This window comes from Uranotaenia lowii, chromosome 1, assembly GCF_029784155.1.
Source record: "Uranotaenia lowii strain MFRU-FL chromosome 1, ASM2978415v1, whole genome shotgun sequence".
In the NCBI taxonomy this organism is placed as follows: domain Eukaryota; kingdom Metazoa; phylum Arthropoda; class Insecta; order Diptera; family Culicidae; genus Uranotaenia; species Uranotaenia lowii.
Window position 1 is genome coordinate 200,120,629 of NC_073691.1, and position 14,971 is coordinate 200,135,599.

Genomic DNA, 14,971 nt, shown 5'->3' on the forward strand with positions numbered 1-14,971 from the left:
TTAAACGGAAGTAATATACGTTGTATGTTGATCTGTGCCGGCAACCGGCGAAGGCAAAGTGCGTGTTCCGAAATGTGCGTGCTCTTCAAGTCTTATATTTATTTTCTATGGATATTGCGCTCACATAGACTATGGATAAAATATTTGTTGATTACTATCGACATTGTTCCAATCGCTTCATCAAAGCTGTTCATCTATTTATTTACCTTCATTTATCGTTTCAGTATTCTATCTCCAAAATAGTTAAACATAAATAAAGAAAAATTAAAGTAATTTGAAAAAAATGGCGAAACATTTGCATAACACTGTCATTAAATTAATTGGTTTTTCTCTGGGTTGTTCGTATGAATCGTATCATTCTAATCATTCATGTCCTATACTTTTTACAATTATTATCCCCTTTGTCAATTTAATTTTTTTTTTGTTTTTTGTCTTTTACCATTTGAGTTATTTTTAACTGTTTTTTTTTTTCATTTTTGCCATTTTTTATTTTTTTCGCCACGCTTTCAAATGTATTTCTTCTCTTCTTCTGTTCGGTCAACTCTTTATTTTCATGTCTCTTTTGTTTCTTTATGTCATTTTTGTCATTTTTGTCAACTTTGTCCTTTTTTTCAATTTTGTAATTTTGGTCATTTTGGTTATTTTTGTCATTTTTGTAATTTTTGTCATTTTTGTCTTTTTTGCCATTTTTCTCAGTTTCCTCATTTTTTTTCATTTTTGTAATTTTGGTCATTATGGTTATTTTTGTCATTTTTGTAATTTTTATCATTTTTGTCTTTTTTGCCATTTTTTCTCAATTTTCTCATTTTTTTTTTCATTTTTGTCATTTTTGTCAGTTTTGTCATTTTTGTAATTGTTGTCAGTTTTGTCATTTTGTCATTTGGGTCATTTTGGTCATTATGGTCAATTTTGTCATTTTTGTCTTTTTTGTCTTTCGGGTCATTTTTGTAATTTTTGCCATTTTTGTCATTTTTGTCATTTTTGTCAATTTTTTCATTTTTGTCAGTTTTGTCATTTTTGTCACTTTTGTCATTTTTGTCATTTTTGTCATTTTTGTCATTTTTGTCATTTTTGTCATTTTTGTCATTTTTGTCATTTTTGTCATTTTTGTCATTTTTGTCATTTTTGTCATTTTTGTCATTTTTGTCATTTTTGTCATTTTTGTCATTTTTGTCATTTTTGTCATTTTTGTCATTTTTGTCATTTTTGTCATTTTTGTCATTTTTGTCATTTTTGTCATTTTTGTCATTTTTGTCATTTTTGTCATTTTTGTCATTTTTGTCATTTTTGTCATTTTTGTCATTTTTGTCATTTTTGTCATTTTTGTCATTTTTGTCATTTTTGTCATTTTTGTCATTTTTGTCATTTTTGTCATTTTTGTCATTTTTGTCATTTTTGTCATTTTTGTCATTTTTGTCATTTTTGTCATTTTTGTCATTTTTGTCATTTTTGTCATTTTTGTCATTTTTGTCATTTTTGTCATTTTTGTCATTTTTGTCATTTTTGTCATTTTTGTCATTTTTGTCATTTTTGTCATTTTTGTCATTTTTGTCATTTTTGTCATTTTTGTCATTTTTGTCATTTTTGTCATTTTTGTCATTTTTGTCATTTTTGTCATTTTTGTCATTTTTGTCATTTTTGTCATTTTTGTCATTTTTGTCATTTTTGTCATTTTTGTCATTTTTGTCATTTTTGTCATTTTTGTCATTTTTGTCATTTTTGTCATTTTTGTCATTTTTGTCATTTTTGTCATTTTTGTCATTTTTGTCATTTTTGTCATTTTTGTCATTTTTGTCATTTTTGTCATTTTTGTCATTTTTGTCATTTTTGTCATTTTTGTCATTTTTGTCATTTTTGTCATTTTTGTCATTTTTGTCATTTTTGTCATTTTTGTCATTTTTGTCATTTTTGTCATTTTTGTCATTTTTGTCATTTTTGTCATTTTTGTCATTTTTGTCATTTTTGTCATTTTTGTCATTTTTGTCATTTTTGTCATTTTTGTCATTTTTGTCATTTTTGTCATTTTTGTCATTTTTGTCATTTTTGTCATTTTTGTCATTTTTGTCATTTTTGTCATTTTTGTCATTTTTGTCATTTTTGTCATTTTTGTCATTTTTGTCATTTTTGTCATTTTTGTCATTTTTGTCATTTTTGTCATTTTTTGTTATTTTTGTCATTTTTGTCATTTTTGTCATATTTGTCATTTTTGTCATTTTTGTCATTTTTGTCATTTTTGTCAGTTTTGTGATTTTTGTCATTTTTGTCATTTTTGTCATATTTATCATATTTATCATTTTTGTCATTTTTGTCATTTTAATGATTTTTGTCATTTTTGTCATTTTTGTCAGTTTTGTCTTTTTTGTCATTTTTGTTATTTTCGTCATTTTTGTCATTTTTGTCATTTTTATCATTTTTGTCATTTTTGTCATTTTTGACATTTTTGTCATTTTTGTCACTTTTTTCCACTTTTTTCCACTTGTAACGCTTTGTGGATTTTGGATAGAAAATCTGAAACGAAATGTGGAGGGGGGTCGAAAATTGTCGAAAATTTCTTTACGTAATATTTGGATGGCCCCTTACAAGCAATAGAGGGGCTGTTCACAAACCACGTGGGCAACTAAAAGGGGGGAGGGGGTGTATGGAAATTACCACGGAGAGGGTGGTAGGGATTTGGGACATGTCCACGTGGACATACTTATTTCCAAAATATTTTGTAAAGGTGAATAAATATAAAGATGTTATAATCAAAATCTTAAAATTGCAAAGCTTTCCTTCCAGTTTAAGTTTAAACATTTAGTAACAACTTTAAAGCAAGTGATAAATTAAAAATTTTAAAATTTTTAAAATTATTAAAATTATTTGATATCAGGAAATGCTTATTCGGTTTTTTTTTTTTTTCAAATCAGTCATTTCAATAACAAAAAGGCAAAAAGTAGTGTTTTTTAACTGTCGAATAAGGTTTTGAAAAAAAAAATTCAAATTTGTCTACGTGGACATCCGGAGAGGGGGGTAGATGTTTGCCAAATGCCAACGCTTGTCCAAGGAGGAGGAGGAGGGGGTCAAAAATCTCATTTTTCTGTCCACGTGGTATCTGAACGGCCCCATAGTCTCCTATCATTCGGTATACCATTCAACCGTGATGTCATAATATCGGTTTTAGATGCACACACACAACCAGCTATACAGCTTGGTAGTTTGGTAGCTGTACCTCTCTTTGGTCTCTAAAGCCCTTGGCGGAGGTGGTTTGGTGTGGTGGTGTGGTTTTAGAAAATTGACCTTTTCATTCACTCCTGGACAGAATTCCTTTTAAGCATCTGTCAAACATTGAATGAAGTGTTATCTGCATCTCAGTCGCCCACATGTGATACCTACCTGTCCTGTGCCTGTGATACCGTTCATCAAATCTGTGTAGTGTGAAGCTAACGCAAATACATTGAGTCGATTGGTCAGCGAATGAGAACGGTATCTTCTCAGGATCGATTCGTCCGAAATAATTTAGTGGAAAGAATTCACTTAGTTTTAAGCCTATTGTGATAAATTGTTATCCTTTACAATCAGGGTAAGATGGTTCGTCGGGTGATCGGTGGAATTTCCCTAAAAAAGTGACGATTTTTTAGTATTTCAATATAAGGTGAACGTCAAGAACCTAACAAAGGCTGATTCATTCGTGTCAGAAGAGCAAGTTTAATGAAAAGGATGACAAGCTTATATTGGTACGAAAGAGTTGCCAGGTGGTAAAACAGTTTCAGTGGTGCATACAGACCTACAGACAGACCTTAAAGAATCCACCCAAGCAGGAAAGGAAACGAAATCGGCGTGTGAGAGAGGTCAAGGGAAAACAAAATTGGCCTCTAAAGCCTAGTCCACACTAGGCAACATACACTGCGATTTTTGTTATGAGACGAGCTTTGTTGTCTGTTGTTGTTGTTGGAAACGTGAGACGGTCTCAGTGTCTCCCGAAGAAAATGGGAGACGCTGAGACCGTCTCGAGACGAACCGTCTCCTAGTGTGGACTAGGCTTAAAGCCTAGTCCACACTAGGCAACATGAACGGCGATTTTTGTTATGAGACGAACTTTGTTGTCTGTTGTTGTTGTTGGAAAAATGAGACGGTCGCAGTGTCTCCCGAAGAAAATGGGAGACGCTGAGACCGTCTCGAGACGAACCGTCTCCTAGTGTGGACTAGGCTTAACGTGCCTTCTTCAGTTGCTGGTAGTCATGTCACTATTTACTGTGTGTTAGTGAGTAGCAGTGAAAGCATCTTCATTCAGGGAATTTTTGGGATAACACCTTCATTTCGTGCCCCGAGGACTACACAGCTATTTTGAAAGATTATTGGAAAATTTGCAAAATTTCAACTTGAACCAAACATCAAGCGACGTGTGTTTAATACAATGAAATCGGAGAATCATTGTGAATAACCGCTCCCTTCAGTTGTAGATTAGCTGAATGACAACCTATGAGAGGCTATCCTGGTATCGATTTTATCAAGTAGAATATAAAATTATAAGATGTCCAACCATATCCATACCCAGAGCACGGATGCTGCGTTGATCGCCCGAATGAATCAGATGCGTTTGGAAGGTGATGACACAGCAACGGGACACGTCCGAATGGCTCCACCTCAATCGGTCATGTTGCAGACAATGGGAAGAGGTGCTCAACATATCGGTCAAATGCAATTGGAAAATCATTATGTACCAGTGGCAACCAACATCGGAGGTGGAAACGCCCCACTTATTAACGATCCTCGGTTTTACGATCCAAAATTCCAGAACCAGGTTTTGCCAACAACCGGTAGAAGGGCAACGGATATTGCGCATGTTGGCTATTACAGAGTTAGCAATAGCCCCACCCATTCTGTTGGAAGCTCATCGATTCATTCCGGGGGAGGTGGCAGTCCTCGGTCCAGTGGTCAACAACAAATGCCGCCTCAATATTACGATCCTCGTTATCAAGCGGTGTATGAAAACATAGAACAATATACTCCATCTCAATCCCAGCAAATGGATCCGCTTGTATACGAACGAAAATTTGAGTCGAGTAACATTAAAGCTCAACCACAAGTTCCCGTTGGATCTACAGGGATGCATTTTGGGGCCAATGGTAACGTTGGTCGATATGCCCATACTCCTCAGCCTCCGGAAACTCACGAACAGCCTCCAATTTATGAAAACCTTCAAACTGCATCTGGTCAACAAGCTCAACCTCAAGCTTCGAAGGCATCATCACAAATCTACTATCATCGCACTGACGCTGGTAGCCCCCAGTTGCCCCCGAACTCACAGTACAGCGAACTACCCATTTACGAAACAACGGTCATCAATTCTAACGCAAGCTCAAGGTACATCGCGGTTGGAGGCCAGGCAAATCTTAGCGGACATTATCAACACTCGCCATCCGGTAGTAACGTTTCGCTCAAAATGGCACAACAACCACAACCCGTGCACTTGCCAAATGTAAAATATCAAGCTACAGGAGTGCCTCTGTCTGCTGCCCTGCCGCCCGATTACCAGAGGTCACCGAAGCATTCTGCAGGCCCATCTTTGGTAAATACATAACTGATTGAAAAATACATTCTTAAAATTCTAATCATTATTTACAGCCTCCAAAATCGAACGACGTTCTCAAATCAAGCTCAACCGGTTCACCATCCCGAAGTAGCTCAATCTCGGGGTCTAGCTCTCTAAATAAATCCATCGTAGAAGACATTAACGGATCGGATTATGTTTGCATGACAGGAGGAAGTAAAAATCAGCAGCAACAGTTTTACACTGCATCACCTCAACCACCACCGTTAACCCCGAAAACAACAAAATCACAAGTATTAGCTCCTAGTAATAACCAAGAACGACACTACGAGAGCCTCAGGGAAATAGACCTGGCAGCAAGGCAATCCGGCAAACCACCCCCAATGCCACCGGGCGTTATTTCCACATCATCGTCGGCTTCACATAATACTCCAGGTTTTGCCACTGCCGGCAGCAAACCGGGAACTGGAGGTAATTCTTTGCCTACCTTGCAACCTCCGAACACTGGCAGACCATCGGCTGTTTCACCGACTCCATCACAACTCAGTACTGGAAGTGGCTCCGGTAAACGTAAGTTAAATTAAAACCAAAATCAGGGTCGGGATTAAGAAGCCTTTTCGACTTTGAAATTGTTTTCCAGGTCTCACGAAGAACTTACTTCCGTACAATGTTACACCACCGCGTCCAACAGGCCCAACTGAAGCAGAACGCAAGATTGAAGAACTTACTCGCCAACTGGAAGAGGAAATGGAGAAAAACGAAGAACAAGGAGAATATTTTGGTACATGTTCCCAACTCCAATTGTGCAACTCGCAGTTAAAATAATTCAATCTATTATGTTGTAGGAATTTGCCACACATGCAAAGAAAAGGTAACCGGTGCTGGTGCAGCTTGCCAAGCCATGGGGAACCTGTATCACACAAACTGTTTTATCTGTTGCTCATGCGGCCGTGCCCTCAGAGGAAAAGCTTTCTATAATGTTCACGGTCGCGTGTACTGCGAGGAAGACTACCTGGTAACATTTGAAGTACTGTACTAACCCATAGAGCATGTGACCACTAATCGCTATCTGTTTTTCTTCCTTTCTACTAATTTTTCCCCCAAACAGTACTCTGGATTCCAGCAAACGGCAGAAAAATGTGCAATTTGTGGCCATCTGATCATGGAGATGATTCTACAAGCCATGGGAAAGTCATATCATCCCGGTTGTTTCCGTTGCTGCGTATGTAACGAGTGCCTCGACGGAGTTCCCTTTACGGTGGACGTGGACAACAAAATCTACTGCGTCAATGATTACCACAGCATGTTTGCACCGAAATGCGCTGCTTGCGGAAAAGGTATGATAATATTTGGTTTTTATGTAATTTAAAAAAAAAACCTTTTTCATCGATTTATATACAATTTAGGAATCACTCCTGTCGAGGGTACTGAAGAGACGGTTCGTGTTGTTGCCATGGATAAAGATTTCCATGTTGACTGCTACATTTGTGAGGAATGTGGTATGCAACTTACGGATGAACCCGACAAACGTTGCTACCCCTATGAAGGACGGCTCATGTGTCGATCGTGCCACATTCAAAAAATTTCGATTCAAGATATTCATGGGAGAATTATCGAACCGGTGTCGGCCACTTACCAATATATGGGTTAGGAAAGGAAAATTTTCGATGGTCGAAGGTAGACAGTGTAAACGGTAATTTATTTCAAAAACAATAAAACTGATATCAGACAAGCTTGATAGCACTGAATTAACTGTGTTTACACTGCCATGCAAATGCTTTGTACATTAAGAGACGTGAAATTGGCATCGTCAATAATAAAAGCATGTTAGGTAAAGCTTAATAAATATTTTTCTTACGCCCATGAAGACCAATATTATACAAATCAGCTTAACATCCGATGAAAATCTTATTGTAATCAATCCTGTACCGCGCGCTTGTTGTTAACTACCAACCATTTGAAAACGATTCGTACTTTACATTCAAATACAAAAAATGCATGTATTTGTCGTGGCTATTATCGAAACATTCCAGTTCAATTCATCATTCGATTGTAGTTTGATACAAAAACATCTGATTACTAAAAATTTATTGACAACAAAAAACAATAATCATATACTATCATATTCTCTCATTATTTGCTTATTCTAGGGTGTACTTTTTAAATTGTAATAAATATTGAAAATATACAAAACAACTGCAAGTTTATGAAAGAAAAACCCTGATTTAATTTACAATTTTGATTCCATTCAAACATAGCTAAAAATGGTGATTGGTAATGACCTTTAGCAGTCTTTTTATCAAACGTGTCGAAGTTTATACTCGAAAAATCGAATTGACGCAGTGTGTTGAAATCCATTTGATCGAAAATATATATATTCGTACCCCATCTACAAATATCTTAAGTCGTTTAGTCCTCTTTTTGAGTTTAATGAAATGTTCGACATTATCTTACGACGCAAATCAAGTTTGTCATGCTCCTCCAGTCAGTAGTCTTATGTCCGAAAAATCGAATTGACGCAGTGTGTTGAATTCCATTTCATCGAAAGTTTATATTGTATGTTTTTCGAAATAGCAAAGTAGCTACCTAATCAAAGTAAATAATATAAACGAGAGCTTCTTCCCCTCATCGCGCATCTTTTGTAAAAAAAAACGTACCTAAACGTACCTTATTAAACCTAAAAAAAAACGTTTCCTTCCCAAAGGTAAACGTATTTAATTATTTGAAATGTTCCTTTACTTATATGAATAAAAGTAGGTACCATGGCTGTGATAGTATCACTGTTCATGTAAACATGTGAATCTTCAAACATTGTCTGTTATTTACACCCTAAGCCAAACTGTCTCTATTGATATAATGGAATGTAACAAATAGGTAAAACTACTTACCGATACCAGGTTTTTTCCGCTTGACTTGGGCATTTTCGTAATCATTTAAAAAATTTAACATTCGAATAATACTGAAAGCACTTAGTTTCACATAATCCTTACTTTTGCACATAAACACAGCTGAAATATCATTTGCATTGAATTAAACTAGACATTATACTCACTCTACAGGATGCTCCTACACCTTGTTCCCTTGGACTTTTTAAATTTCTTTCTTGGTCGACCTAGAGGTGAAATGTCAAAAATTTCAATTAGAACTGGAACAGAACGGATGCACTTCACTGATCAACATCTTTACAACAGAACAAAAAACCAGATTCAAATAAGGGCCTCTCTGCAAGTATCTTACCTTATACTAGCTTAAGACTGGCCGGAAATTTTCAACGCATTCAAATTTACAACATAAGGAAAAATAAACAACGATGCAGGGTCCTACTTACTCGTTTGAATGATCCATAACCGAAGTAACTTCTCTGGAACTCCAACGCAACATCAAACAGGAAACGGTCGACGGTTGGTTTGGACGAAGGTCAACGAAATTCCGATCGTTAAAAAATCAGCAAGACAACCTTCTTAGTCCGAATAAATGGAAGCACCTCGTAGTTTCAGTGACGAAGACACGACCGGATCGGAACCTTGGAAATATCTGCTGCCGAGTTTTTTGTTGTGTCAGGTAGCAGGGGCAGTCGAGATGCACCGGAAGAGTAAAGTAACCTTATTAGGAAATACAAGGTAACCGAAAAAGGGAGGATAGTGATATTTTGTCATCTGATAGAACGAGTTAATTTTCATCAGGAATTTTCTATTCAACATTCCTAACAAAATTTTAGTCATTATGATTAAGTTTTTAAGATTCAAGGTTTAAGTTCCTGAAGTTTATTTCATATTCCTTTGTCTATTTTAGCAGAATAGTTTACCATAATTGTAATATTTCTGTGTATGGGTATGTATAATTTTGTTTAATAATCAGCTGAATTTTACTCACATAAATCATTCATTGTCTCTTGTCAGCGATCGGATTGATAGATGAATGCGACTGGTTGTGATCCTGACGCAACACGTTCATTTCATCCAGAAGTGTCTATGCAGATAAATCGCTTCTGCGCGTTCAGAGTTCATCAATGCCTGTATGTGAAATTTTTTTTAAATAAATCTTAAGATGTCATCGATTTTATTATGTTCGTTTTTTTATTTGATTTTTATTTTATCTAATTGAAAATTACGGTTGATCAATCCTACACTTCTAACTGTGCTTCAATCTCTGATTCTCGGCTTAGCTTTGCCAGCAACTAACTTATGTTAAAATTTACGAATTTTCATATTGTATTTTATAAGTGTTTCCCTATACTCTAAAAGTACGCCTTACCATAGAGTAGTTTTTTTTGACAAAACTTCATAGACTTGTTGATCTTCTACGACGTTTCTAAACAACCGGAAACAGATATTCGCACTTCCAAAATAATGAGAAGAATAATAGACGCGCCAAACGAAAAAAAAACAAGAACAAGAGTTACCTGTACCAGGATTGCGATTGCGCTGTATCACGGCTGCTGAAACGGAAGTCGTGGGCGACCGTTTTTTGGGAGAGGGAAGCAATGGTTCGACATCTACTTTGTCAAGCCAACTTTTTTGGCTTCGACTTCGTAGATGAGTAAACGCCACATTTTCACTACGAATACTTCCGCTTCTTCGTCCAACACCTGATTAAGGGAATAATATAATTACGTGTTATAAATTCTCATAGTTTGTTTTTTTGTATGTTTTCAACATCACAGCATAGGTACTTGCCATTTGAACATCGTCCAAAATTCCCTGAGGCGTGCTGCCAGCCAGCACTTTAGAGCATATGAAGTCCACCAGCGTCGGTTCCGGTTCACCGATATATTCAATAATTTTCTTATTGATCCAAGGCCTAATTTTCTTCTCGATAGTGCTATCGATTTCGGCCCAATCAAGCGGATAGTTGAACAGATCGGCTTTTTCAGTGGGAATTTTGTCGATAATACTCTTGATATGTCGCCGTTTTTCCTCCTGCGACTTAACGGCCTCACGTCCAGATCGTCCACTGCCTTCTTCGCCGCCGCCACGACTTTTAGAACTCTTTGAGTGATGGTTACCATGTCCAGCAGACGAAGATGCATTTTGAATTTTGTTCTCGTCATCTGTAATACGATTGGTTATTCTCTGTTATTTTATTATAAATTTTACAATCGGTTCACTTACCTAATGGAACTAGTTTTCGTTTCTTAGGCCCATTGGATTCTTCGCCATCTTCCTCTAAACTGTTGAAAACGTCCTTCATCTCCAGTTTTTTCTTTTTAGCATTTGCATTCAAACTCAAACTGATGGTGGGCGCTATGGGTTGAAGTTTTTCCGGTATAGAATTCATTTCACTGTTACTATTCGCACCAGGACTATGTATGGCCATTGAATTCGAATGCATGGATTGGTGCGAATTGTCTTCTTCACCAAGCCCCGCTCCACTCATTGGCATATGACCAGAAGAAAAACCGAAGGAATCGCGTGTTTCCGAACCTGCATGCTGTGGCGGAAATTGACCATGGTGGTGGTGATTGTTGTTGACATTAGTGAGACCTGGCGGGGGAGATCCGAAATCGTTATCATTATGTCCGCTCGAATCGGACTCAATAGGTTCGGCATCGATGGCGGCCAGCTCCCGCGATGCTTGGGCCATGACGTATCGCTCTTTGTTGGCTCGCAATCGATCTCGATCACGTTGGCGTTCAAGCTCACGCTGTCGTTCTCTTTCCAGCTCTCTTTCTCGTTGTTGGGATTGTTCCAGATTGACATCGATGAGAATCTTGGGCCGATACATTTCTTCGCGTTTTTTCTTTTCCTAATTACATAAAATAGAAATATAATATATTTTTTTTATTTTTACAAAAAGTATTTTAACAGTCACCTTTTCATATTCCAAAGTAGGGTTGTCGTAATCACCAGAAAATATTTTATTTTTTAGCTCATCCAACTCTTCTTGTTCCTTATTGCGATCTTTGGAATCCTGGTCTGCCTCACGAACTCTTTCTGCCAGACGGCGTTGTAATTCTCGGCCCCTGTTAATAGAAAAAAAATGGTTGAAATTCTTATTTCTCAAGCTCTGATAAACATTAACATACTTGTAATATTTCGGATCATCCCGTTCATCGTCATAATCTTCCAAAAATTCTTTCAACCGTTTGGCTTCTTTCTCACGCTCTTCCTCCTTACAACGCTCCTTTTCCCGCTCTTTTTCATAATCCTTGGCCTTCCGTCTTTCACGAGCTTCCCAGTTCCTCAATCGCTCCTGATAAGCAGCCTCCTTCTCCTTGGCCTTTTTTTCAGTCTTCCGGCGATCGCGGGCCTCGTCTTCTATTTCCTTCTCTTTAAGGATGTCCCGTGGATTCCGATTCAATAATTCGCGCTCCCTTTCTCTTTCTCTCTCACGTTCTCTTTCCCGTTCCCGTTCGCGTTCCAATCGTGCTTCCCGCTCCCTGTTTTCACGTTCTAAACGTTCACGTTCCCTTTCTCGTTCTCTTTCCCTCTCCCGCTCACGCTCTCGTTCACGTTCACGTTCCCTTTCGCGATCACGAGACCTAGATCGACTTCTTCGTCTTGATTTCTTTTCCTTTTCCTTCTCCTTCCTGGGTGACGTAGATCTTCTTTTTTCTTCATCTGCTTTCCGCTCTTCACGAGCCTTTTTTCGTTCCTTTTCTTTTTCCTTCTTTAATTCTTCCTCTTCGGTGTACTTCCGGAACTTACCAATTTCCTTGCTGATCAGCTCACGCTTGCCTTCTTCCATTTCCGTGGATTGGATGTTCTTTTTATGTTTGAGTGATCCACTTCCCGTGTTCCCTCCTACAACACCGCCATCATCCTGGTGCTGATCAGGCATCACTAGATCATCTCGGAACTCGTCCAGGATGCGCATTATCAGATCCATAGAAACGTCATCTCCACGCTGTTCGTTTCCGTCATTCCCGTTGCCCGCATTCGTTTCCTCTTCCTTATGGTTGTCAAGAAGCGCTTTGTTTTTAGCGTCCACTTTGGCAACTAATTTTTTATTGCCAATTTCTAGATCATGGAGCAGGCGAACAGCTCGTGCTCCAGCAACGGCACCGCTGAAAAAAAATTAAGTGAAAAAATAAAAACTTCTGTTTTCGCTTAAAAAAAAACTAAAGAACATATCTTTTAATAAAAAATTTGCCTGGATTTAAGACAAATCTATAATTAAAATGATTTAAATCAACAACGATCACAACACATGGGGTGTGGTCACATTGCAATTTCGACTGATCCTCGCTATATTCCTTGATTAAATATCGGAACAACATTAACGTAACTCAAATCTACATAATTTTTTAAATAAACTTCTGTTTGAATTTTGTTAATGTCACTTGTCCTTATTTTTTAAGCTTTTATGGAAACCTCTACAACTATTTATTTATTTATTTACATGGTATTCCAAAATTCACCGATTTGAGTCGGTTAAGTAAAAAACAGATACAAACCTCAGAAAAATCGAGTTCAAAGCAGTTTAAATCCAAATAGTTAGTTATATCCAGAGAATTTCTCTAACTTCTTGTTTTCCTCTGTGTAACAGAAAGTTTACCCCGATTATATGATATTGTTAGACCTGAAATATTCTGAATTGTTTTGCCGGTTATTTTTCTCGGGATATAAAAGTAGACTGTTGCAAACTTCTATATTCAAAAATGTAGCCCATCAGCCAAAGTGAACCATGTGAAAAACGACTGTTTGTCATTGAATAAATTAAAATTAAATTAAATAAATCACTGATCATTTTAAACGCCTATTATTTAGGCAAATTAAATTTAGAATCTAAAATTTAGATTTTGGATTTTTAACTAGAGTATTACTGTAACTTACTCATATTCGCAGAACCCGAACGTAGAAACTCGTTTCCAGTTGATGACTGTTCCACAGGAAGCTAGTATCTTTTTTATCATCGGATCCGGTGCTCGATCACTTATGTTTCCGATGAAAACCGTTATCACTGGCCCGTCCATGGTAGGGGCCGCATTCGGTACTTGGACACCCCCACCGCGGTCCCGATCTCTGTTTTGATGATGTATTTTGCCGTCCTGATGCTGGTGGTGGTTGTTGTACATGTGTGGACGGGATCCAATTGATGGTGGCGGCCCCCGGTAAGACGAAGGCGGAGGAGCACTTAATGAAGGTGGCATTCCGGCAGGGATAATCGTCTGATAATAAAAAATAATATTATGCAAAACTTCACTATACAGAGGTCTAGGTAATACTTACCGGAACCATTTGTGTAGCCATCCCGTACGGGATGATGCTCGGCGGAGGCCTTGTCGGGTATGACATGATTACTGGAAAGATTTCAACGTCGGCAAGATTTTCGCCACCAGCTGCAAACGGATTTCTCTAGTCAGGGATTTTTATCTCTCCAGTTGGAAGTTAACCTTTTTGTTATTTTCGTCAATGCCAACCAAAGTTAACAAAAGAATATAATTCTCACCAAGCAAATTTTAGAAAACGCTGCGATGTTATCATTTGTTAGTGGATCCTTCAGTTCTGTTTGCTGAAACCCCGTTACTTCAATGTTTCCTGATCTTCCGGTGCAACAGAAATTTTCCTGTTGATGCCGAGCCTTCCAGTAGGCCAAAGACGCTCTTATACGCACACTACTACAGAAACCTCAAAACGCAGGCAAATCTTCTTGTTCTTCTTGCTTCAAGTTTTCAATGACCTACCCGTGCCGATGGAAAACGCAACTTATTCCTAAATCCGCCGGGTTCCAAGCGACAGCAACTAGTGCCAACGAAACAGTGGACACTCCGGCAGCGAACAGTAATATTTTGGACCCAATTGGGAATACTTTGATACGGTTTTGAAGCGAAAATCTGGCCGAGCTTTTCTTCCTCGCGGATACACGACGAAAACGAAGATGTTTGACAGATTGAACGATGACCAGATAACTGTTCGAAATACTGGTAGATATTTTTGATTATAACAGAATAGTAATGGGCGACTCGATTTTTGCGAAAATTAAAAATTTATTTATGTTATATTATATTATTGCGGTTACTGGGAAAATTTCTAATCGCGCGACGGTTAGCCTTCCGTGCGGTAGGCTAACCGGAGCAGTAAACACAGTTAAAAAAATCACTCTAACTCACTAATTTCATTGAAAAGTTAAGAAGTAAATTCTTGAATCAATCTTCAAATCATTATTTTTCAAGAGAGAACAAAACATGAAGTCATCGGAATGAAATATTATTATTCGTAGTATTCATTGAGATTGAATTAATTACGAGCGTTAAAATCCCAGACAAAACAAAAAACAATCTACATTAATGAAAACACATTTTTCCATAGCCTGAGAATTAACGAATTTGGCATGACGAAGATTTTTGATACGATAAATGCGTCTTTGATACTTTATATGCTGGTCGAATTCAATTATGTTGTCGTTAAAATGTAACAAATCGTATATGAGAAGTTAAAAAAAGGAGTTGTGTACGGTGAATAATCTATTATAGGAAATCATACCATTCGCATCGCAAAA

The 14,971-nt window shown here is 37.3% G+C and overlaps 2 protein-coding genes across 9 annotated transcripts; one reads left to right on the forward strand and one right to left on the reverse strand.

Moving 5' to 3' along the window:
- Window positions 1–3,438: 3,438 nt before the first annotated feature.
- On the forward strand, window positions 3,439–7,682 carry LOC129739640 (LIM domain-containing protein jub-like). Of its 3 annotated transcripts, none has more exons than XM_055731121.1 (7): window positions 3,439–3,559; window positions 4,434–5,548; window positions 5,605–6,100; window positions 6,171–6,311; window positions 6,376–6,557; window positions 6,639–6,867; window positions 6,937–7,682. In XM_055731121.1, exons 2-7 carry the CDS (start codon window positions 4,511–4,513, stop codon window positions 7,179–7,181), a joined length of 2,331 nt encoding a protein of 776 aa, XP_055587096.1. In that variant the 5' UTR covers window positions 3,439–3,559; window positions 4,434–4,510; the 3' UTR covers window positions 7,182–7,682. The 3 variants fall into 3 exon arrangements, with proteins under 3 accessions (XP_055587096.1, XP_055587095.1, XP_055587097.1); XM_055731120.1 differs by lacking the exon at window positions 3,439–3,559 and adding an exon at window positions 4,242–4,379; XM_055731122.1 differs by lacking the exon at window positions 3,439–3,559 and having other exon boundaries at window positions 4,242–5,548; window positions 6,376–6,545.
- A 651-nt stretch (window positions 7,683–8,333) lies between these two features.
- On the reverse strand, window positions 8,334–14,347 carry LOC129743629 (RNA-binding protein 25-like). 6 transcript variants are annotated; one of them, XR_008736634.1, is made up of 10 exons: window positions 13,702–14,347; window positions 13,306–13,640; window positions 11,556–12,536; window positions 11,342–11,492; window positions 10,642–11,275; window positions 10,207–10,580; window positions 9,933–10,118; window positions 9,404–9,543; window positions 8,859–9,064; window positions 8,334–8,642 (listed from the first exon to the last, which is right to left on the reverse strand). XR_008736634.1 is itself a non-coding variant. In XM_055735731.1 (8 exons), exons 2-8 carry the CDS (start codon window positions 13,765–13,767, stop codon window positions 10,026–10,028), a joined length of 2,634 nt encoding a protein of 877 aa, XP_055591706.1. In that variant the 5' UTR covers window positions 13,768–13,811; window positions 13,922–14,347; the 3' UTR covers window positions 9,258–10,025. The 6 variants fall into 6 exon arrangements, 2 of the variants coding, with proteins under 2 accessions (XP_055591706.1, XP_055591688.1); XR_008736636.1 differs by having other exon boundaries at window positions 8,859–9,067; XR_008736638.1 differs by having other exon boundaries at window positions 8,859–9,132.
- Window positions 14,348–14,971: the final 624 nt, after the last annotated feature.